Consider the following 25,439-nt stretch of genomic DNA (forward strand, 5'->3'; position numbering starts at 1 on the left):
TTCACTGTGATTGATCTTTGTCAGGCTTTCTTTTCGATCCCTCTGGACGAAGAAAGCCATTTTCTTTTCGCATTTAAGCTGGAAGGTCGCGTCCTAACATGGTGTCGTATTCCTCAGGGGTATACAGAAAGCCCATCGATCTTCAACCAGCTTTTGAAGAAAAATCTTGAAAGTCTAGTGCTGCCCCAGAAGTCAGTTCTGGTCCAGTACATAGACGACCTCCTCGTGGCGTCAGAAACAGAAGAAGCTTGCAGGGAGGACTCCATTGCTTTGTTAAATCACCTAGCTGCCAATGGGCACAAGGTGTCCCCGGGAAAGTTGCAGTACTGCCTGACAGAAGTGCAGTACTTGGGACACAGAATAGAGAAAGGCAAACGAAAGGTGTCACCAGACAGGATAGAGGCGATCATGAAAATGAATGCGCCTAGGACACAGAGAGAGGTCAGGATGTTCCTAGGGATGGTGGGTTATTGCCGACAGTGGATCGCGAACTTTTCACTGAAAGCAAAGCCCTTGCAAAAACTGACGCATAAGGAGGTGAGCGATCCGGTACCATGGGACAAAGACTGTTTGATGGCATTCCTACAGCTGCGAGAGGACCTGTGTCGTGCTCCGGCATTGGGAATGCCTGATTACAATAAACCATTTTTGCTTTACTGTTGTGAGAGAGAAGGTTGCGCGTTGTCTGTGTTAGTCCAAATCCATGGGAATGCCCGTAGACCAGTTGCTTATTTCTCGGCTACTTTAGACCCAGTAGCCGCAGCGTTGCCCGGATGTCTCAAATCCGTTGCTGCAACGGGTGTCAGCATTGAGAGATGTGAAAATATCGTCATGGGGCACCCGTTAGAGGTGTGCGTGCCCCATTCTGTTGAACTGTTGATGACCAGGACCAAAACACAGCATCTGACCAACAGCAGGCTCACGCGCTATGAGCAAGTTATTCTTGCTGCAGAGAATGTGACCCTCAGGAGATGCTCTGTTTTGAACCCTGCCACCTTGATGCCACTCCCAAATGATATCGAGGATGATGATGAATGTACAGACCATGACTGCCTCGATGTGACTGAACTATGCACCAAACCCAGACCCGACATCGTAGATGAGCCACTGACCGACCCAGACGAAATTTTCTTTGTCGATGGCTCATGTGTAAGAGACGAAGTTGGGCAGTTGAGAGCAGCTTACGCTGTTTGTACAATTACTGGAGTTGTGGAAGCTGGGTGCCTGGAAGGAGTACACTCCGCTCAGGTAGCCGAGATTATTGCCTTGACACGTGCTTGCTTGGCAAGCAATCAAATTCGAGTCACCATATACACCGACAGCCAATATGGTTATGGGGTGGTTCATGATTATGGGCAGTTATGGTCTCAAAGAGGGTTCATGACCTCTTCAGGCTCTCCCATTCGCAATGGAGAGTTTGTGCGCCTGTTGTTAGAGGCGTTGCAATGTCCAGCAGGTATCGCAGTTGTAAAGTGCACCGCACATACCAGAAATGTGGACTTCGTCTCGCAAGGCAATAGATATGCCGACGAAGTCGCGCGGTATTGCGCGGAACAAGGGTACTCTTTCACAGAGGTGGAAGTGGGTGGAATAAATGTAAGGACTGAATTAGCCATGATATTGGAAACTGTTGATACTTGGGACGAACTGACAAACATGCAAGAAAATGCTCCTGATTTTGAAAAAGAAACATGGGAAAAGGCAGGATGTGTAGTGGGTGAGTCCCATTTTTGGGTCTCAGCAGATGGCAGAGCAGTGTTGCCCAATGAGATGGTGAGCCCAATGGCCAGACACATACATGGTCCCGTACACCTAGGGAGAGACGCTATGCTGAGAGTGTTTAGACAGACCTGGTACAATCCTAAGTTTAGAATAGCAGCAGAAGCAGTGTGCCAGCGTTGTGTGACCTGTCAGCAGCTGAACGTAGGGAAAAGAACACCAGTTGCACTGAGCCACATAGGAAGGTCTGGAGGTCCATTCAATCGAATGCAGATAGATTTCATTGAAATGCCGAGGTGCAACCGCCTCCGCTATGTCCTGGTGGTTGTTTGTGTATTCTCCAGATGGGTTGAGGCATACCCTACACGTAGGTGCGACACCCTCACAGTGGCCAAGTTACTGCTTAGGGAACTCATTCCGCGCTTCGGGGTGCCGGCCTCTTTGGAATCAGATAGGGGAACGCATTTCAACAGCGAGCTTGTGAAGATGATTTGTGCGGCTCTGAACATAGATCAGAAATTGCATTGCAGTTACCGACCAGAAGCCTCAGGAATTGTGGAGCAGATCAATGGCACGATCAAAGCCAGAATTGCAAAAGTGTGTTCCTCAACGACCCTGAGTTGGCCTGACGCCCTGCCATTGGTCCTCATGAGCCTTCGTAGTACCCCAGACAGAAGAACGGGGTTGTCACCACATGAGGTGTTAATGGGAAGAGCAATGAGGCTGCCATCTGTCCCAACTACTGCATTGTTAAATATCACAGATGATATGATCCTGGACTATTGTAAGGGGCTGTCTGACGCCATTCATTCTGTGTCCCTTCAGGTGCAGGCTGCCGAGGTTCCATCGTGCCAGGGCCCGTGCCATGACCTGTATCCTGGGGACTGGGTCCTGGTGAAAAAACATGTGAGAAGAAGCTGCCTGGATGTTCGTTGGCGTGGGCCCTTCCAGATCATCCTGATCGCGAACACGGCTGTGAAGGTGGGAGGCCTGCCCAATTGGATCCACGCGTCACATACGCGAAGGGTTCCAGCACCTCTGGAAGAAACAGCTCCTCTCTCGGATAGACGTCCAGCAGAGGACCGAGAAGCCATAGAGGGGGCTAGCCAAGCTGTAGAGGTGCCAGCGGAAGCAGGGAACGAGTCTGACCAAGCTGAGGACGGTCAGTACAACAGCGAAACAGACGACGCTACAGAAGGAGAAAGTAGCTGGGAGTACGAGTCAGACACTGACAGGTCTGACAGAGAGCGAGAACAGACAAGAAGGAGAAGGAGTAGAAGGGCACGTGGAGAAGCTAATTGGCCGCAAAGAAGGAGCTCTAGCCTGAGGTCAACTCCAGAGATAACCCTTCCTCCGATATCAGAAGACTCAGACCCGGAAGAAGGTGCTCAGGGCGCTGAAGCACCGGACCGAAGAAGGTCAAGAAGAGTGCGTGTGCCTAGCAGAAGATACTCCACCCCTGAGTGGACATATCTGGCGACAAATGTCTTTGAAACAGGAGACAGGGAGGATTCGAGCGGTGGTGGTGTCCAGTTCTGAGCCCATCGTCACCGTGGAAATACGACTGTTGGTACCCGGAGTCGAACAAGAAGGGTCACTAACATTCATGCTCCCCAGACCTCCCCGCCTCAGCAAGTTAAAACACATGTTTCTCTCAGAATTGCAATTCCCCGACTTTGGTACAACGATAACAGCCCATGAAGAGCACAATCTTCGTTTGGAAATACTGAACTTTGCTATCGAAGCTGCAGGCACAAACCTGATAGTAGATGCTTAAAGGACTTTGTAAATAAAGCGAGCAGAACAAGAAGATTACCTAGCGCCCAGGAAGCAGAGAATATTAGGGACCTTCCCTTGAGTTGATGGAGAAGGGCTAGGGTTGTCTTTATTGAACTGTTAAAGGACCTTTGCGAAGAAGGTTGTCAGCTTCCAGTTGTGTGGATTCTAAAGACAAAAGGAGTAAAAAGAGACTGTAAAGGAACGAGAAGGAAAGAACTTTGTGCCAAGATAAGAGAGAGCTATATTGTCTGACGAAATGGAAGCCGGCACCCAGAACCGCAGAGCTAAATGTATAATAGGTACACTAATAGTAGGAGTGATAATATTAATAGCTTTAGTGGTGACAATTTCTTATGTAAAGGGACATGAGGAAGAGGCGAAGGTAACTGATGTGAAATCTGTAGAAACGCTTACACCCACTGTTGCTGGTGAGAAAGGGGAAAACACTCACGAGAAAGCGTTATTAGCTACAGAAGCCCGCAGGTTACACGTAGATGAGTCCCAAGGAGACTTTAGGTCAAATGCTTATGCTAAACTCTTATATGAATACGTGGATGCCATGGAGGTTAAGGACTGTTACGTCTGCATGCAGTTGCCGGCGTCTGTAGATGAAGGCATTAGATATCATCACCTCCCGCTGACATATGGCATTACATGTAGCTTATTGCTTAGTATATTTTATGGGAGAGATAGTTTTGAATACTATTTCTCCAACTATGATTCAGTGTTGCCAGAAGTCCCAAATTATAAGCAGATGAACAAATGGGACTACTGGAAGAGTGAAGACAGATTGGCCAAGTTCTTCATTCCTTGGATTACCTTAGATACTTCACATGCCCGTAGAAATAACCTGACATGCAAAGTGTCAGAAGTCGAGAAGAAGTTCATAGGGCAGGTGGATGATCGTTACAGGAGACAAAAGATTTTGAAAAAATCAGGACAATGGAAAACAGATTGGACCGAGGAAGAGAAGGCACACAAGAGAAAGGGTAGTAGTGGTCCAATAGCTTTAGATAAGACGCAGAGAGGAAAGCTATGTCTTCACCGAGCCAAAACGTATTACGAAAATGTATACGTGGGAGAAGTCAGCTGTGAACATGCTTTCAATATAGAGTACTATACTAAAGATTTCCTGAAGGGAATGCAAGTGATTCCAAATGTGTATTTTGTATGTGGAAGAAATGCCTACGTGAGACTACCTGACAACTGGTATGGATCATGTTACCTAGCAATTGTCTTTCCCAAAATATATCATGCACAAGACTTAGAGATCATCGAGGGCAAGACATCATCGAGGGGAAGGAGAGATATAGGAGATGCAGAAATGGTTGGAGATGTCTTTGGAGCTGTGTTCCCTCTTTTGGGACTAATCCTTAATGATGTTAAAATTAGACGACTGGCAACAGTCGTCGACAGGTTGTCTGCCAGCACTGCTCAGTCCTTAATGCTGGTAGAAGGAGAGATGCAATCGATAAGGGCTATGGTTCTTCAGAACCGTCTTGCGTTAGACGTCCTACTAGCAAAAGAGGGCGGAGTCTGTAAGGCTTTGAAGGTCCAGGAATGTTGTACCTACATTCCAGACAATTCAAAGCCCCTTGAGAAAGTTATTAGGAACATAACTGATATTCACAAGGAGATCGAAGACTTGAGTAGAGAAAATGTCTGGGAAAAGGTGGGCCACGGAATGAGTGAAGTTGGAGGGTGGATCTCCACCCTAGGCAAAAGCTTTGTGTGGTATATACTAAAACCTATCATCATAATATTGATCTGTGGGATCATATTGTGGGGATTGGTGAGGGTATTCAAATGGTACAGAGCAAAAAGGTCGGAAAGGGCCCAAAGAGAGCAGCTGCAGAGATTGGCTGCCATACAAGATAATCAGTACAGGAGTCTGAGGGCTCTGGAAACGCAGAGACAAGTTATGCTAGCAATAACTGCAGTTTAAATGTTAGTGATGACCCCGAGAGGTCATCAAAGGGGGGAACTGAGAGAGCGCAAACTGACCTAAATGTATGAGTGCATCACACTTACCCGTAGTAAGCACAAATCATGAGGAGAAATGCCATGAGTGCTAGTAGTATCTGCAATTATATTCTGAATGTATAGCTAATGTAAAGATTTAAGAAGAAGTGGAACTAATACAGAAATGTGTGACACTATATGATTTTATTAGATGTGATTATTCCTGAATCCATGTCGTGTAGCTGCTAAAATGTAAGATGGCATGTGGTTAAACGCAGAATGTGGTAGGCCTCAGGGCCAGAGCTAGAAGGGAAGGGGAAGGTGTTTCTTTTCACGACATGGATTTCACTAATGTTTTGGTCATTGCATTAATGGGCCATGATTTATAGATGTGTTTACTGAATAATAGAATAAAAGTATTAACATGCTTTAATTAATGAAGAAGTTGAATGCTATAATTATTATGAGAAATGCTGTAGGCCTGAAATGTTTTAACATTGATTTACACGTACTGGTCTGGGCCGAGAAATGTTGCGAAACTTTTTGGAAGTCTATGAGAGTTGGGATCTTGGCTGCAGATGTCTGTCTGCAAGAGAAAAGGGGGGATCCAATTATAAATAATATGAATAGAGGTCTGTTCAGAAGACGGCCCAGACATGGAGGAGGGTTCCGGAATGTTTTAAGGGGTATCAGCGGGCCGGAGAAGAGTCTGAGAAGCAAGGTCAACTCCAACGTATGAGGCCCAATACAAAGCAGCATGGAAAAAGCCAGAAGCTACACCACGTGAGGGGCGTCTCACGAGGGGCGTCTCAAATGTTGTTGACTGTTTTGTATTAGGGACAGCACCCCTGGGTGGGGTTAGAGCAGATGCCTGAGGACCCTTTAGAGAGCGGATGGGTAGGCAGAGAGGGGTCATGACTGGAGAACTATAGGTTTTCACCAAGAGACTAAGAGTGAGTGACTTCCCTTGGGGGTCATTCACTGCTGACACCTTTTGTTAGGTTGAGACTTGGTTAAGTAGGGATACCATCTAGAGCAGGGTAGGGACAGCCTAACCTGTGTGTTTTTCCTCCAACTTAAATGAAGGAGAGATCTCAATATGCGTCAATGCTGATAGCTTTATTATTCTTAGAACTTGTGCTGGTAATTTCCGTTGCTCGTCTGAGGGCTTTCAGAGAGCACATGTATGTAGTTGGACCTGTGTATCTCGTGAATCTCATTCTGAGATGCCTGTATTTGCAGCTTATCCTAACCTTACAATAAACTTTTGAAAGCTAGAAGTTGTTTGTGATCTTTTGGAGCGGAGTCCTTTATTGGGTGAACTAACTTGGTAAGAGATGCACTTTCTTCCCTCAATGACAGGCAACAAAGGTTCAGTCGACCAGATCGGGGTTTAGATCAATAGTGATAAGGTATCGATCAAAATCTCGCCCTTCCAATATCATAATAAGTTTCTTAACCAAAAGTTAAGATATTGATGGGTCATTATTGATGAGGTCATCAATGACGTCACACTGATGCCATTTAACGTCACCAGTGGAATCAGATGTGGGCTCCTGAGCAGTGAGTGGATGGTTCATGAGTTATAGGACGTTTACCTAACCATAAGTGGTGAATTTCAGTGGTTTTAAGGTTTTGTTTTGTAACCATAACTGCACTTGAGCAATAAACTTCAGAGGCTTTTATCATGTCTTCCACCCATAACAGTACTTTAACTGTGATGTTTAAGTGAATTTCAAAGGCTATTTTTAAATATATGCTGAGGTGTTGTTACCAAAGGTTACCAAACCTTCATTTTAACCTTCTGTTTTTTTCCAGTGAATTTCTGTGGTTTTTTATTATATAGTACTTCTAACAGTTGGAAGCGCGTGTGCTCTAACCAACCGAGCAGCGGGGTTAGCTTTAGCTGTGGCCTGCAACAGCATTTTTTTAAAACAATTTTCAAAATGGACAGTAGGAACAAATAGTCTCAATGTCTAATGTGGGAGTCTTTTATTCCTTTAAATGTATGCCCGCAGACGGTCTACAAACCCACATTTAAGGACGATCTTCAAACTAATGGTCCATCTATTAATGCATTTTTTTTTTAAACTGGACAGAGTTCCACCATACCATGTCTCATGTTGGGTGTAATTCCGCTCCAGGTTTTTTTCTGCGCAAATAACCCTACTGACATAAAGTGGGAAATGTTGATTTTTATCATCCGATTAGGAGCCCTTCCCCTAACAGATTTGCAGAAACTCAACATTTCGAAAGGGAGCAAAGTGTAGCAGATCAGTAAAACTGCACCAGAGGTATTAGCAATTCAATGGTTTATTTTGCCCCAGATTACCTGTGCCCCTCCCCCCAGTCCTATCTGCATGAAACTCATGATCCCTGCACAGGGTTTGAATGTGCGGCCAGCCTGCCAAATCTGAAGCAGATTTATTTAAGAACACCACATGTATTAGCCACTGATAATGTTTGTGCCTGCCTTTTTAATTTGCCCCTCCCCCCACCCGGATGGATCTGCATCAACCTTGTCATACCCACAGACGCCCAACGTCTGCCATCTTTCCTGTGAATGTATCCGATGATGCAACAGTAAATACCAAATGAACACTTTTTACACCCCCTTCTTTTAACTGTGCCCCCCTTGACAAATGTAAACAAATTTAAAATACCAATCGTAAGCTAAATATAATGAGCCTCTGCCAACGTTTGTGTGAATGTATCAAACACCACTGACGTTATAAACACACCAAAAATACACATTTGCAAGGTCAGTTAAATCTATTTGTAACTCTTTCAAGTTCACCAAAATATTTTAAATGCAAAATTTTAGGAAACTACTGAACAGGATCAGACCAAACCAAGAAATCCCACTTTCTAGAGCAGTGGTTCACAAACTTTTGACTCCTGAGGGCCCCCACTGAATCAGTACTGGAAGCCGGGGACACCCAAGCAATTTGTACAATGTAAATTTCTTTTTAAAAACGCCTTTTGAAGCAGAGGCAATTTCAAGAGGGAGACAGCCTGAATTGGGTCTGTTGGCATGGACATGTATGCATACAGCAGTGTATTATTTAGTGGTATCCAAGGGCTTGTGGAAAGTGAGCAATCAGACAGCAGCACGAAAATCCTACCTCTGATCCTGGCTGCATCTATTTTTACCTGCCTGCCAAGTAACGGTAACCTATACACATGTGCCTTTCAACGTTTTATTGCTTTTATTGTACTGCCTGTATTTTCATTGTTGTGTCTGTGACTGCTGTTGTCTGTCTTCCCCCGCTGCCTGTACGTGGTCCGTGCCCCTTTTTCTTCCCTCTGTTCCCCTCGCTGTCCCCATGCTTTCTCTGCCCAGTCTTTCCTTCTGTTCCCCTCGCTGCCCCCGTGCCCCTCTGCTCGCTCTGCCTTCTGTTCTTAGCTGCCCCTATATTTCTGTATTCTGCCTCTGTGCCATTCGTTTTTTTGTGCCCATCTGCCCTCTGTGCCACTCGTTTTTCCCTCGTTTTTGTGCCCCTTTTACCTTCTGTTCCACTCTTTTTTCCTTTTTTTTTGTGCCTTTCTGCCCTCTGTTCCACTCGTTTCTTGTGCCTTTTTGCCCTCTGTTCCACTCGTTTTCCCTCGTTTTTTGTGCCTTTCTGCCCTCTGTTCCACTCGTTTTTCCCTCGCTTTTTGTGCCCTTCTGCTCTCTGTTCCACTCGTTTTTTGTGCCTTTCTGCCCTTGTTTTTCCCTAGTTTTTTGTGCCTTTCTGCCCTCTGTGCCACTCGTTTCCCCCTCATTTTTGGTGCCTTTCTGCCCTCTGTTCCACTCGTTTTTCCCTTGTTTTTTTGTGCCCTTCTGCCCTCTGTTCCACTCGTTTTTTGTGCCTTTCTGCCCTCTGTTCCACTCGTTTTTGTGCCTTTCTGCCCTCTGTTCCACTCGTTTTCCCCTCATTTTTTGTGCCCTTCTGCCCTCTGTTCCACCCGTTTTTTGTGCCTTTCTGCCCTCTGTTCCACTCGTTTTTTATGATTTTCTACGCTGTTCCACTCGTTTTTCCCTCGTTTTTTGTGCCCTTCTGCCCTCTGTTCCACTTGTTTTTTGTGCCTTTCTGCCCTCTGTTCCACTTCGTTTTCCTCTCATTTTTTTTTGCCCTTGTGCCCTCTGTGCCACTTGTTTTCCCTTGTTTTTGTGCCCCTTTTGCCTTCTGTTACGCTCATTTCCCCAGCCGCTGTGCCCCCTGCGGCCCTGCCCCCCTGACTGCCCACTGGACATTCGCTGCCCCCGCCTCCCGATTGTATTGTTGTGGTCTCGCAGCCCCTGCGCCAACATTCACAGCTCTTGTGTGCTGTGAGGACGCATGGGTGTTTCATTTTTCACTACGACAGGTACTCGAGTCCTGAGGACCCCCTGGGAATGTGTCACGGACCCCTGGGGGTCCGCCGACCACAGTTTGGGAAACGCTGTTCTAGAGTAAAGTGCAACTTTCATCACACATTTGATGTATTGTATTGTATTGTAATTGCATTTCTCCTTCATAGCGCCTGGTTGAAGGTTGCGCTATTTTCTGATGCTTATCCCTTCCTACTTTATTTAGTCAATTGTGTTAAGCGTCAGAAACCTTGGCTGATTGGATGGGAATGCCCATGCACCACCCATGGTACGCTCCCTTGGCACTAAGTAATTGCTGCTTCGCGTTATTTTCACATTGTTTCCAGTGCTAAACAAGTTTAGCGCTGGAAAGGAAATTAGATATAGAGATTTTGCATCGATTTACGTCATTTTAGTGATGCAAACAAGGTGTAAAATCTTAGTAAATCTGCCCATATTGCTTATGCTGTGGTATTTTTCTATGTTTGCTTTTAAAATGATAATTAACCAAAGCCTGGACGCAATAAATTGAATTAAAACAGAGACAAAGTCACAGTCACTTGACCATAAAGAGAGTTGTTTTATGTGCAAAGCAATTGTAAAATACAATATGTGAGGCAGTAAATAGTGATTTATAAACATTGTTGAGGGTGGAGGGGGGCTTCATGACCTACTCACGACTGTGCTTCTCATGAGCCGTAGCCCCTCCCTAGGCTCAACAATGGTAGTAAATAGAATATTACGCTCTGTGGATGATAACCATTGTATAGTTATGGTCCTGTCAGGGGTCCTATTGAAAGGCATTTTAGGATTTCTTCCTCACTTTTGCGTCATTCGATGAATCTGCATGAAACTCTTCAATTAAGTGAATCCAATTTCTGATCTGCATAGCAAGTTTAGAGCAGCTTTGTCAAGCGGAGCCGCCATATGGTGGCGGTGGATGGGGGGAGTGACAACCTTCTCACTTCAAATAACTGACTAATATCCACCACTGAAATTACTTCATATTTCACCATATTAATTCACCACTAATCCTTTATGGGCTTCCTGAATAGCGTGCGTCAACACCCCACCAGGGGTAACAAGCGCTATATAAATACAAACCTTTGCGCTCCTCTATCCTTCTGCTACCATTCCAAATCCAAATAACTGACTAACCTATCCACCACTTAAAATGTACTTGCATGTTTCACTATACTAATTCAACACTAATCCTCTATGGGTTCCGGAGTAGCATGCTACTCGCTGAAAAAGCGCTTTGACGCCTCATCACGGGTAGTAAGCGCTATATAATTGCTTTTCTCTCCTTTATTTTCTGACTTCGCATGTGTGGTGCACTTCACAGCCCACATACAAAGTGGGAGCATTTTTTTAAATTAGTCTAGCATAGTATTTTGTCCTGGAAGGGTACCCTTCAAGTACAAAACCTATGCTTGACTCACGGAGACACCCGGGCACTATGGCACAAAGGTGGCGCTGTGGCACATGGCAGTTCATTTTAGCACCGGCGCTAGGGAGAAGAGAGTAGAGTGCCCTATTTCAGCAAATATGGTGCACTCCTGCTCTCTCCTTCTCGTGGATGATAACCATTGTATAGTTATGGTCCTGTCAGGGGTCCTATTGAAAGGCATATGCAGCTGCTGTAACGCGCTGCATGAGAAATTGGTAAATCTGGCCCTGTATGTTGGTGCACGGAATGTAATATGCTATTTTCTCACGTGAAGTTTGCTGTACTGTGGTAATAAACAAGAATTTGGAGTTTGCAGTGTGGTAGCACTAGAGTGAACGTGTTTATTGATACAGATGCTCTAAATACCATGTTATTATCCATATTTATGGTCTCTGTAGAATATAAATATATATATATATATATATATATATATATATGTATATGTATATATATATATATATATATTTATTTATTTTCTCTGCATCATATATACACCTATATGGGAGCTAGATAGACAGACAGACATATATATGCTCTACAGGAGTAATGCTCCACATGCAGCCAAAGGTCGGTGCTTGAGCAGTGGTCTGGGTACTTACCCCGTTTTTGCGAAGTTTGTCCAGTACGCGATCATATATTTTGCGACATCTCGGTCCCTAGGCCGGTAGGCGAGGGGGGTGGTGAAGGGCTTGCCGTAGATGTACTGGAGATCATCTGCATGGTCTGCTCCTACCCAGCTGGGGTAAATGGGCATTCGCGAGGCGTGGGAGAACAGGTAACTGTAGGTCTTAGCGTTCCTATAATAAAGTGAAAGGAGAGACTGAGTATCAAACACAGGATTCAGCACCATCAAAAACCCTAAGTATGAGCACCACATCTGCATCCATCTGAGGCAATGGCAAGGCTGTTGCCAAATGCTCTTCAGAGTTTTAAAACATCCTTCCAGCAGAAATAGGGATGATAAAAAACCATCTAGAATTTCAAAAACCCATAAAGACTGCATTGTTTATGTGGAACACAAGCATCAGGCAGCCAGTTAATAATATACAGCCATGTGCATGCCTAAGGCGGACCTTACCCCCCTCTCTGGTGCACCCTAACATGAGCTGTGACATGGCGGAGCACACCTAGATACCTTACACACTACAATAAAGCATTCTACTCCCAGACCATACCTGAAGCCAACACTCTATCAGCCATGCACAGCAAACTGAGCAGCTCCTTTACATGTACACCCAGAAAGAGCTGTCAGGCCTTATCTGGGGTAGAAAAACACTATAGAAATGGTGCAATAGAATATTTAGGCTTAGGGCCAGCTGGGGGTGGAAGTACCCATACTTCTAGATAAAACAGCCACACCTGTATAATTCACAAGTATGTAACAGAATGCACTTTATCTAGATGTGTCTGCTGTGCATCAAGCTGCAAAACATTGGCAAATAACCTGTTGTTTACAGAAAATTCTGATTTCCACTGGTTCCTAAGCCCCTTTTCAGAGGGAATGGTTGGGAGAATTTTAGATTCAGTATGGTCCTTGGGGGAGTTGTTGACCGTGTTACTTGAAGTTTGATGCTATGCTCCACATATGCTATGCATCAGTATTCTGTGATGTGGAGAGTAGTAAGAGACAAAGCTGTGAGTAGATACTTCCCAAGGTCTATATTTCATATTCTGCTTATTATTGGTATATGGCTAAGTAGGCCATGTTTTAATGCTTTCCACAATTCGCAATAGTTGTAAATTCTCCACGTTTGTGCACACAATTAGTTAAAAAGTTTGTATTTAAAACTAGCCCGCATAGGTATAAGCTGTATGTATCTGAATATGGACCATCTTTGTTGGATTGAGTGTATCAGAGGGACTTAGGAATGGTTCAGTCTAAATTAAACAAATTGTTGAAGAAAGGTATTTTAGAGTATGTAAATAGTACGAATGGTTGGCCCCTTTGGTTGTTGTCTGCAAAGCGAGTGGACAGATGAGGTTATACGTTAACCTTAGAGACCATAATAGGAATATTATCATTAAGAAGTTTACTGCCTAAGGTAAATTAGATGTTGGCAGAGACCATTGGTGTGAAATCGTTTTCCACAATAAATCTGACCTCGCCATACAATCAGAAAGCCCTACATGCCAAACGTAGAAGTCTTACTGCCTTTGTTATCTATTTTGGTTACTTTAGATTTGTTGAGATGCCCGTAAATAGTACGAATGGTTGGCCCCTTTGGTTGTTGTCTGCAAAGCGAGTGGACAGATGAGGTTATACGTTAACCTTACAGACCTAATTAGGAGTATTATCATTAAGAAGTTTACTGCCTAAGGTAAATGAGATATTGGCAGAGATCAGTGGTGTGAAATCGTTTTCCACAATAGATCCGACCTCGCCATACAATCATAAAGCTCTACATGCCAAAAGTAGAAGCCTTACTGCCTTTGTTACCTCTTTTGGTTACTTTAGATTTGTTGAGATGCCCTTTGGGTTAGCCTCCACAGCAGTGACATTCCAGAGGATGATGGTCAAACTATTCAATGAAGTTAAAGGGGTTATCTCTTTCCAGGATGATATATTTGTTATAGAAAAGAGCAAGGAAATCATGACAGAAAATTAAGGAGCGCTTTGGGTATTCCAAAGGAGAGAGGGTTGAATGCAGGAGTTAAAAACTGAAAATTTGCTGTGAAGTCTGTCACGTATCTTGGTCATGATGTTAGTGAATCAGGCATTAAACCCAAGATAGAGACTTTCATCTCTATAAGGGTACCTTCACCCCCCACGAGTAAAGATGAAATTAGATCTTTTTTAGTGTTGGTAGAGTTAAGTTTGTGAAGGACCTTGCTAGCAAGACTTATGGGCTGAGGCAGTTAATCAAGCTTCAACAAGTATTCCAATGGGATGAGACATTACAAAAGGATTGTGAGTCTATCAAAAATGACATTGGCAGGGCGATTCCCTTGCAGAATGTTGACTGTTCTGCACACTGATTTTGACTGATGCCAATGGAAAGGGGTTGGATGCTTTGCTTTCACATGTTATGGAAAATGGTGAGGAATGTACCCTGTCCATTGCTTAACAATTCTTTTCCCCTTCCAAAGAGAGATTTTCAGTAATTGAGCAGGAAATGCGTGCATGTATGTGGACTATAGATATATTCAGACAGTATGTGTGGGCTTTGGAATTCACACTGCACACAGATCATAAACCACTCACCACTTCTGGTATTTTGAAAGCATCTCCAGTAATAGCAACAATGTCATTGCTGTTGCTTGGTGGTAACTATGCTGTTGAATATAATCCAGGAACATAAAACTAGGTTTCAGTTTTCTTGAGTAGGTCTCTGGTGCCCATGGAAGAGAATGCACATAATGGATGTGATGAGCATTATGTGGCACTGTTGAATGTTATCTATTCTGTTGCAAGTGCAATTTTGGAAGAACAGTGGAAAGTAGAGTATAATGACAACCAGGTTTTGAATACAATTAAAGGGTACATCAGTATTTGGTGGCCTAAGAGAAGTTCAATGGATGAGGATTTTTAGAAATTCTGGGAAGGGAGGAATTAACTTTCTGTGGATAAACATGGTTTTATTTTAAGAGGAGGAAGGACAGCTCCACGTTGCAGTCTGAAAGTTGGGATTTTTTAATTTGATATACAAGGGGCAGGAGTAATCAAATCAAAATTGAGGGCTAAGGCTTCATATTGGTAGCCTGCACTTGACCTTGAGGTAGATAGGTTTTTGTGTGACTGTATTCAAAGTACCAATGCACACAAAAGCTGAAATGTTTTAAGACTACCAATTAGTCCTATGCAATGTCTGGAAGGTCCATGTGAGTTTCTGGCTGTTGACGTTTTGGGACCTGTTTTAGATTTCTATGTTACTCCTAAGTATGTAGTGGTACTAGTTGATTTGTTTTTGAAGTGACCAGAAATAGATTTGGTCTAACATGGATTCCAAGCTGCGATATCTTTTCTGGAAAACGTTTTCCTTAGAGAAGGAATTTCTAAAGTGTTGCTGAGTTATACTGGTCTACAATTTGTGGCTGATGGATAGAGTGGCATTGAGACGTGAGCGCGAAAGCATTGTGTGTGTACAAGAGGAAGCTGTGTCTGAGGTTGTGACAGGAGGAGATTTCCAAGCATCCAAGTGTTTTGACATGAATAATTCTGTAGGTCATACATCTATTCCCCCAAGGAAGGTTACTAGAAGGGGGAGATCACTTGTACCACCAGAGAGATTGGAGGATTTTGTTGCACAGTGAATATTTAATTACCGCATGTTCATTTTATGTGTATGCGGAAGAGTTTTGTTGTTTTATGCACAATAGCTCTTATAATGTTTAGGTATAGAATATTGTATGGAGTTATATGTATAATTCATGTAGAAGTAAGATTATTTAGTTGTAGTTAACTTGTTTAGTTTTGTGCTGTGCAAAGGTAGGAGAAGTGTGGTTGTTGTCCCCATGCAGTACTCTGCACAAGACAATAGTTGGTTGGAAGTTTCGATGGTGGAAGGGGGGACAGACGGTTAACGGACATTGATTGTCCTCAATAAAGTTTTTCCGTGCACAGCGACAGTGTTGTCTACTTTATTTGGTGGTCCATCTAGTGGTCACAGGTTGGAATCTCCATTTTTCTGCCCTTGACCTTGAGGTGGTTCCAAACATCATGAGATCACTACTTTTTGGGATTTCCATGTGGCTTGGTGCCAAGATCAGATTAAGTTTGGAATGATTTGCATTTCATCAGCGTAGTTACAGGGGTTGAGATTAAATAGGAATTTCAAGGTAGGTGGTTGAATAAAGTAGATGTTGGACAGAAATGGAGTCATGATTGAGTCTTGAGAAATACCCATTGAAGGAATTCAACTCTGCAAAGGAAAAGGGGTGAAGAATTGTGGTGAGGCATCTGCTCAGCGCGGTAGGATGTAACCCACAGCAGGACGGTGCTTTGAATTCCTAAGTTATGAAACCTATGAAAGTTGATGAGTACGAGATAGTGGAAGAAGGTTCCAGGGCAGAGCTCGCTTAATCTTCAAGACGGCCCACAGCGCCTTGACACCCTTAGGTAATGGTGCGCTTTACAAATACAAATACTGGATTTCAGAGCAGCAGCGACCAAGAAAATGTGAGAAGGCAATGGAGAGAGAGTAAAGTTGTACATGAATATGAGGAAAGGAGCACTGAGGAGGTAAATTGCAGCAGGGGGTCTTTTTTGTTTGCGTCAGAGTAAACATGTTGTGCAGAATTATGTGCCGGTGGCATAACTGCACCATTCACTTTAGAATAATACGAAATTACAGCAATATTACATGAGATTATGCAGAATTACACGAAGAACGTAACCCAGCGTTTAGCGCTATTTCCTTAGTGCAAAATCCACTCTTGCGTCCAAAGGGGACCAGAGGATGCATTTTATGCTGACAAAATAGAGCTAAATGGAAAATAACACGAACAGTAGCAGCCACTTGCACCCTGTTCCTGTGCTCTCACTATAGGCATTTTTGTTCCAAATTATTCTGATTTACACAGGCAGGAGGGTGTAATCACATAATGTTTATTAATTCCACATTACAAGAGTAAAGAGAAATTACTCAGATTACTCCGGTGTAATAAAAATGTCACCCAGGTCTAGAAAAGACATTCAGGGTCACCTTTGACACTTCGAGATGCCCCCTACAACTCACTGAATCTGGAAAAAGCAAAGACATATATTCACAATCACATGACACAAAAAATTGACCTTTCTGAATAACATAATACTCACTGGGCGTTGCGGTGGTGCAGGGCCAGGGCTGTTTGGGTCGGAACCAGGAACAAATAGTCTGTTTCCAAATCCACGATTGTCCTTTTCATGGTCTCCTGGTCGGGTGACACGGCCCAGGCCTGAGTGTACACGTTGTAGGCCATATTTGCACCCTGAACCCCCTTCTCTAATGTCAGGTCTTCTACCAGCTTTAACACAGTGTCCCTGCAAACATAAAGAGAAAGTAAAACACTTACAAAAGGAAATGGGTGCTGTTGGGGGTGGGCGCCGAGGAGTCCTTTAAAACAAAGAAGCCTGTCCAAAATGTTTTTGGGCCTGATTTAGATTTCAGCGGAGGGTTCGTCCGTCACAGCGGTGAAGGATACCCCGTCCGCCAAAATCGAAATCCCATACGATATAACTGGATTTATTTGTGACAGAGTAACCCGTCCACCGAGATCTAAGTGAGGTCTTTGATTTATGCATTTCCCGCTGGTTGCAGAACGGATGCACTCAGGGTACATGTTTATAAGTGGGCCACAATTGAGTTACCCATTTTGAAATCGTCAAATAGAAACCTTTGTGTGTATCGTGTATAGTGTATAGTGGAGAAGTGTGACTCACTGGTTAGAGGAGGCAGACCTGGAAGCAGAAGTCAGCCCGGGACCAGGGTTCAATTCCCGGCTCGGCAGGGTCTTGAGTCCTAAAATGTCCATGGACTTGACAATTCTAGCTCCGGTGCCTACTCGATTCACGGGTTCACACTCTGCGACTCTGGGCAATAGCTTGCTTAATCTCCACAACGGCCCCTCGCGGCGGGATGCCTGGCTTTCACCTTGCGGATACCCTGCCGGGGTTATCTCACAGGGGAATACCAGGACGGGTTCCCTAAGCAAGCGCTTAGAAACCGCTCGGTGATTTGCGCTATATAAATTCCTGTACATTTACATTTACATATCGTAACCGTATAATCCTCGGAGTCCCTCTATTGTACCAGCAAAGCGCACCAGGCACACAGCCCCTGACTGCAATGAGCCCCAAAATACAGGTGCAAACTGTATATCCACTAGGATTTTTAGGGTCCTGTGCAAGACATATTACGACTGTTTTTTTGTGACCCTGTTAAAGTTTAACCTGTTATTTGTAATAGTTTGGCATCATGCAGGTTTGAATTAGGATGGAATGAGTAAAGAAAAAAAATTACCATACAGGGGCCCCCAAAAATGTGTCTTGCCCAGGGCCCCAAAATCCTTAAAATGACAGTATCTCCCCCACCCGCACCCGGGTTCATCTCCTTACGGGTTGATCTTCTGAAGGGGCTGGTTGATTTGAGGCACGTCGATGCCTGCGAAGAGGTGGCCGTCCATGTTGTTCAATCCCGCCAAGTAGTCCACGTTGGCTGCGTTCTTGAAAAGGGTCTCTGGCTCCGCGGGGATGAAGTCGCCATCGATGACCGGGGCGAAGGGCATATAATATATCAAGGGATCTGTCGGAGAGAAATACCAGGAGTAGGGATGAGGGGAGTAAATAGCAAAAGGCCAGTAAGAAACACTGGACCTTGGTAAAGCGCTTGGCCAAACTTGGTTCGATGCTTCGACAATGTTAAACCTTACTATAGCCTATTAGCTTATTACACAGCACCTTCAGCTGCCTCTAGGGGTGTCAAAGTGTTTACAGCAACAAATCTGTAATTTCATGCTCACTCCTCTCGTTGCTACTCAAACGTATGATAATTCAGTTGGGCTTATTTTTTTTCTTCCTATTTGGCGTCTTTTCACAGGAAGTTGCGCTTGTTTTTAGAATGCCAGCTGACGATGAGCACAAAGAAAGAGAGAGGTAAGTTAAATGGTGGATTTATGGAGAGGTGGAGCCTTTTCGCTGTTATTAGTTGCAAGTATACCAAGTTTTGTAACTCCTGTTGAATCAGATCAATAGCGGGTTCGCGTTTTTAAAGGCAACAGGAAACCACCATTTTTTAAAAAGAAAATAGTAAGTATTGCTACATTACCAGAACATTAACTTTTCTTTTATATAGCAGTTGTTGCCCAAGTCTCAAAGCTTGATTGTGCTGTTAAACACATAAATTCGATTATTAAAAGAGGGGGGAAGCAAACTTTTCTGTGTGCGTTTTGCTGAGGAGAACAAGAGAGCAACTCACAGCATGTGCTACTCAAGGAGTTTGCATATGGGTAGAACACAGTGGAGCACACAGTGTGGCACAGAAATACACTCACCGCTTAACGTTTGTCTGCTGGAACCCTAAACAGTTAAGGGGCCCACAGAAGGATGACACGTGGGTGAGTGGTTTAAAAGGCTGCACTCACTACTGTGGTGGTCTTCCTAGCCACACCCCCTTGGAAGCCACGCAGATACCGACTTCTCTGCTCAAGGGGCCTGATTCACAGAATTAACTTAAGACAAAATCCTAAACTTACTACTTTTGGTATTCACAGAAGGCATTTAGTAGTAGTAACGTTAGGATTTTGTCTTAGGTTTGACTGAAGACAGACTTAAGACAGATTTAAGACAGATAAGTTAGGATTTTGTCTTAAGTCTGTCTTAAGACAAAATCCTAACTTTACTACTACTAAATGCCTTCTGTGAATAACAAAAGTAGCAAGTTTAGAATTTTGTCTTAAGTTAGTTCTGTGAATCGGGCCCAAGGAACCTCCAGTCCTCTTGAAGGGGACCAAGAACCTCTGAGAGAGCTCAGCCTGAGACCCTATGCAAAGGCACCGATCGAAGTGCATTTAAAAAACTATGGGCCAGAGATACTACACCTAAATGGGAGCGGGATGAGCATGGTCGCGGGGTCAAAGGCGTGGCTAAAAAAACAAAATGTTCTGCATCTTTTTTTCAGTGTTTCACCTTCAGGTAAGTACATATAAATTAAGGAAAAATAAATGCAAATTGAGTTAATCAGTGAGATATGCACTTTCGTACATTATGAAACCCCTATTAGTGCACTGCAGAGGTCTGTGTCTGTAAATGGAGAGCCACAGAACTGAATCCTGGTTGGTGCAGTGGAGAACAGTGACGTGTGTATGTTTAGTGCTACGAGGTCCCAGTCTGTGACAGAAAGTACTGTGAGTGTGCAAGACATTATATTAAACTTGCATTACACACAGTAGAAGGTAGGCTTCCGAGCCCCCTTTACACTCGCAGACTGACCAGTTGCGCACATTTACATTTCTTTCAGGCAGCAGGCACCCTGGCAAGAAGGCTTATTTAGCTGTCTGCCCCTCCCTTGGTTTCACAACACAGAAGACCCCCAGCCTTACACTTCAGCTCAACCATTTCAACTGTCAGAATTAACATCCCAGGAGAGTTCTCTTTTCACCCAAAGTGTGGGAACTGTTGTACTTAAATTAAAAAAAAGTATGGGCACGTCGTGCCCTTACGATCCTACTCACTTCCACCTCTGTGGGAAGGACACCCGAGCGAGGGTTTCTGTAACCATCCATGCCCCTCCATAAGGACAAGGGGGATGGGCAAAGATTTGGTGGTAGGTTTATTTACACGCATTTAGCGCACCCACAGTACGTTTTTTGTTTCTTCCCTCACTTTAATAACATAGAACAAGCGCACAAGCAGAAAGGTTGCCTTCATTTGCATGTTGCCACACCCCCACTATGATGGGAACGCCCTTTGACACTGTGCAGGCATCTCAGTTTCTACTGATACTACATATAAAACTGCCTTTAGAAAACAGAAACAGGTGTTAACCCCAATTGTGCTCCTGGCTCCAGGTGGCTCATGATTGCCCAATTTACTCATAATTAGGCCTGGGCAGTGAGCATCGCTCCGTTCGCGGAGTTTTCTGCACTTCGCACTCCACGGAGTTCGCGGAGTGCAGAAAACTCCGATTTGTGATGTGCAGCAGAGTTTTTTCCCCCGATCGCGAACGGTAAGTTCAGGAGCACGAGCTGCGGCAGGAATACCAGCACAAACAGCAGTTCGCATTGCACTCCACCACTCGTAGAACTTCGCTGAGTTTTTTTGTAACTTCGCTGAGTTTCGCGTAGCAAAACTCAGCGAACTTCGCCCAGGCCTGCTCATAATCAGTTGAGCAACGTCTTAAGGATGGAAGGATGCCCTCTGTGATTTTAACCTGGGGTTTTATGCTAGCACCTAGTTCCCTGACCAACTAAACTTGCAGCTTCCTTCTACATCTGGCTCCACGTTTCTAACAGTAGTAGCTCCACCCACCGAATGGAATAAGTGCACATCTGACCATGTCAGGCCTCCATTAGGCAACTCACAGACACACTAGCTTGTCTTCATTTGGGCTGGTTGTTGCTGTTGGGGGGACTCGTGCTTATTTCGGGGGAGCAGGATTAATGTTTCATCATGAGAGATTAATACAGAGCAAGACCGACAGAGAGAGACAGAGAGCGCGAAGGGGGCAGAAAGGGAAGAAAGAGCGAGAAAAAGGAAAATAGGAAAAAGTGTCAAAGGAAGAAAGCAGGGTTGGAAACTAACCACATGAGTGAAATAGGCATGTTCTTCTAAAGCAAAGCAAGGAGATGGTTTGGGAGGAGAGACTTACACTGCAGGCCAACAAGGACCAGTTTGTGCGCCATGGTGATGGCTCGTGGGTCTGTGGACTTCATGCAGTTCACCATGGCCTCGTTGTCGCTCACCGGGCACCCCACTTTCTCTGCTATCTGAAAATAGCAAAAACCATGTCACAGACAAGTCAAAGGCCATGGAGGTCTCGCATTGGTGTGTCACTTTAGAGAGATAGTCTATTTTTTGCGCATTTGACGAGGCGATTAAACACGTTCGGGCCACTCACAAAGGTTACGTACATTTGTGAGTAATTTATACATGTAATTTACTCTTACACTTTCGAATAACTTTACTGCTTTTGGCTATTTACAAAATCTGAGTATAAAGTTACTTAAAACTCTAAACTAACCCTTCTTCACGCCCTGAAAAAGGGGATGGAGACGAATTTATGAGTGTGAGTTACTGCTGCAAAAACAGAAACAGTAGTAAGTCTAGCATCACACATGGCCAGCCACTAATACTTCAAAACCATTCTATAGAAAATAAGAGGTAGGGATTCAAAATGAAATCCCATTGAAAATAATGTTTACATTACATTAATATTAAAATATTTTACTAATTTATTTAAAGGTTGAATACACTTTTTTTTTATTTTCCCTATATTTTACCATAGGGAGAGACTAGAGTTACCCTATGGTAAGGTATAAGTAACAGTAAAAAAAAGTTTCAGTCGAAAAATAATTGTTTAAAAAATGTATAATAGATATTAACATAAATTAATGTTGTTTATTTCTTTTAATTGTAGAACATAATAAAAGATCTACAAAATGATTATTTAAATTTTAATGACATCTTTATTAATTTAAATACATTAAAGTAAACAAAAAATATTTTCCCGAAGTTTAAATTAAAAATAGTAAATCCCCAGCTGAAGTTAACATTTTTTTTTTTATTATGCATTTTTTTTTCACAACACTTTTTATTAGTCTGCATGAATATAAATGCAAAGCCCCGGTCACCGGGTTCTGTTGCATACATCAATGAAGCAGGCACAGCAGTGTCAGACATTTTTATATAATACAAACATCCCCACACCCCCACCCCACCCACCCCCCCGGTTGCGCTGCTACCATGTACTAGTGTACTGAGACCAATAAGAGAAACAATGACCATCTGCCAAACCGTCAGAGCACTACCAACGCGCTCCAGCACTCCCTAGTGTTTAAAATGTCAGATTGGAGTCGTCTTCCGGGGGGGGGGGGGGTCAAGGTCCAGCCCCCTGTAGACCGCCCACCTTTTCCAAATCCGAAAGTGCTTACGGGGGCATCCTCTGGCTAGGAAGACAGGCTGGTCCAACCGCATACAGAAGTCCATGCCGTTCCTCCAGGCGGCCAGAGGCGGGGCCAGAGGATGCATTTATTATTTTTGCAAGTGATGTAAATAATTAGTTAAAAGTAATATAATGACATTTTGAAACTAATGTTACATTTAGAGATTCAAAAAAGGTTGTTGAATTATTTCCATAATCAATTAATAAATATGTTTTTACATTTAGATATTTTCAACATTCAGTTATAATATTTATTTATTTTATAGCACTTATAAGGCGCGCAGCTACCCACAAAGGGTTTCCCCTATTCCACTATTTTAACTAACTTAATTCAGCATTATTTTCCATGGTTTTTTTTTTAGGTTGTAACGCCCTACCTTCATTATTTTCTATGGGACAGTGTTGTACTACCAGGGGTTGGTCATGTGTGATGCTGGACTTACTGCAGTTCTGAGCTGGAGTAATTTACAACTGTTTTGGGTCCCTTTTTGGCTGTAGTAACTTTAGAAGTGCAGTTTGTGCTTACTCTTTTATGGGTGGGTGCATGCCTCTCCCTAAACCCCTCCGTACCAATCCTTAAACTACTCCTTACTACTCTAAAATCCTCATCCATTTAGTAGTAAGTGGGCTTATTTTTCCATCCACTCCTCTTGGTCCTCCCACATGTACTTAGCAGTAAACTTACATGTGTGAGGATCTCCCCACAGATAGTAATATGTGAAATAGAAGTTCCTAGGCAATTATATACTGGAAAAACAAGTGGCAAATAATGACAGCAAAGGAAGGACCCAAAAAATTAATATAAAAAAGGACATAATTTTAATAAACACGTTTAAAAATCATATAGTTAAACACAAGGAAAACACTATATGATAACAGACAAATACATTTTTTAATATAAAAAATAATACATTTAATAAAAAGACACTAATCATAAAATCATGGACAACCAAACGAATTACATGAACGTTGTCCAAGAAAAGCAGTGGCGATTAAACTCGACGTGCGTTTCGGCGTACACAACGCCTTCTTCAGGAGCCACACAGTTTTAGTTATAGGTACAAGGAGTCACTGGATTTGACGATATTACCCCTGGAACCATACGGAACCATATGACCTTTACTGGTGGTGCGAGTGGGACGTCCGCCGTATGCGTCTTCCCTATTCGTTTTTTTTTTTAAACAAAAGTCAAGACTATATCGTTTCCTGAACCTTTTTATCAACGGACTGAAATTGAAAATATCAACAAATCCAGTGACTCCTTGTACCTATAACTAAAACTGTGTGGCTTCTGAAGAAGGCGTTGTGTACGCCGAAACGCGTTTTTGGGTCCTTCCTTTGCTGTCATTATTTGGCACTTGTTTTTCCAGTATATAATTGCCTAGGAACTTCTATTTCAGACATTGCTTTTCCCTGTCCTAGGAGTTGTCTTATGCTACTCCCCAGGGGGTCCTTGTTTTTTACAATCCTCTCCCCACAGATAGGACAGGAGATTTACACTTGTAGGTTTGTGAAAAGCATTTTGGGGTAGTATGGCAGTACCACTAGAGGTATATCAAAGTTCAGTCTGAGAACAGGCCCCACTGTTAATGGAGTAAAACACAAATGTATGACTTTTAATGGAGATGATTGTGTAAAGACAGCCAACGAGACAGTGACAACGTTCCTGTGGTTCGATTGATACAGGAATATTGACAAAATATAGGAAGTCTGAATGCCATTTTAATACTTGTTTTTGTCAAAACAATCCACCACAATGGCCATCCGTGATCGAACCATACGCTGCGATCTCCCGCCCGTGGACCCGCTTTGTGGCTCCTATCAATGTAGCTGTGGTGCTTGGTCACTAGACCCCCCTTCCCTTATTCGATCACTGGGGCTTTCAGCTCCACATAAAAGGAAGGCAGGACTGCGGAACCTGATTATCTGGAGCTTAAATGTCAGATCATTGGTAAAGCACTATCAGGAGGTATATGATCTTCTTACTGATGGTTCCCCCGATGTGCTTTTTCTGACTGAAACCTGGCTCCAGGACTCGGATTCTTCTACAATCAATCTGGCCTTCCCCCTAGAATACGCCATCTTTACCCTAAATCGGGTGACTAGAGGTGGAGGTATTGCCATGGCTATTAAACGGTGCTATCCGTGTGAGTGGAAAGCCGCTAAACTTTCAGGGTGTGAAAGTTCTCTTTTTAAAATTTCGTTTAGCCACCATTTTACCCTTTCTGGCTTATTAATTTACTGTCCTCCGGGTTGTGACTCTGTTTTCAGGGCTGCCCTCCCTGACTTTATTAGTACAGAGGCACTAGGATGTGCTAATTTTAATGTCCTTGGAGACCTCAATCTCCATTTTGACTGCCCCTCTTTACCCTCCATTAGGAGCTTTTTAGCTGATCTTGAGGCTCTACAGCTCTCCCAGCTGATTACCACTCCCACTCATAGAGACGGTCATATTCTTGACCCTTTCTTTACAAACTTAGAAGGACTCAGAGTTCTTGGTTCTTCCCAGCTGGTCTGGACAGACCACTTGCTGGTGAAAATGGCATGCCCCTTGTCTGAACCTCCTTTTATACCTCAGGATAGGCTCGTTCTCAAACGACATTGGAATAAATTAAGATTG

The 25,439-nt window shown here is 43.5% G+C and overlaps 1 protein-coding gene across 1 annotated transcript in view; it reads right to left on the reverse strand.

Moving 5' to 3' along the window:
- The window catches only part of LOC144756380 (bile salt-activated lipase-like), an 80,066-nt gene that overhangs the window by 10,850 nt on the left and 43,777 nt on the right, over positions 1-25,439 (reverse strand). Inside the window, exons 7-10 of the mRNA XM_078646159.1 lie at positions 21,527-21,644; positions 18,277-18,463; positions 16,999-17,202; positions 11,843-12,040 (exon numbers count right to left, since the gene is read on the reverse strand). Of these exons, the coding sequence (XP_078502285.1) occupies positions 11,843-12,040; positions 16,999-17,202; positions 18,277-18,463; positions 21,527-21,644 (707 nt within the window). The remainder of the gene's footprint in view (positions 1-11,842; positions 12,041-16,998; positions 17,203-18,276; positions 18,464-21,526; positions 21,645-25,439) is intronic.

The sequence above is a fragment of the Lissotriton helveticus genome, chromosome 5_1, assembly GCF_964261635.1.
Source record: "Lissotriton helveticus chromosome 5_1, aLisHel1.1, whole genome shotgun sequence".
NCBI lineage: Eukaryota > Metazoa > Chordata > Amphibia > Caudata > Salamandridae > Lissotriton > Lissotriton helveticus.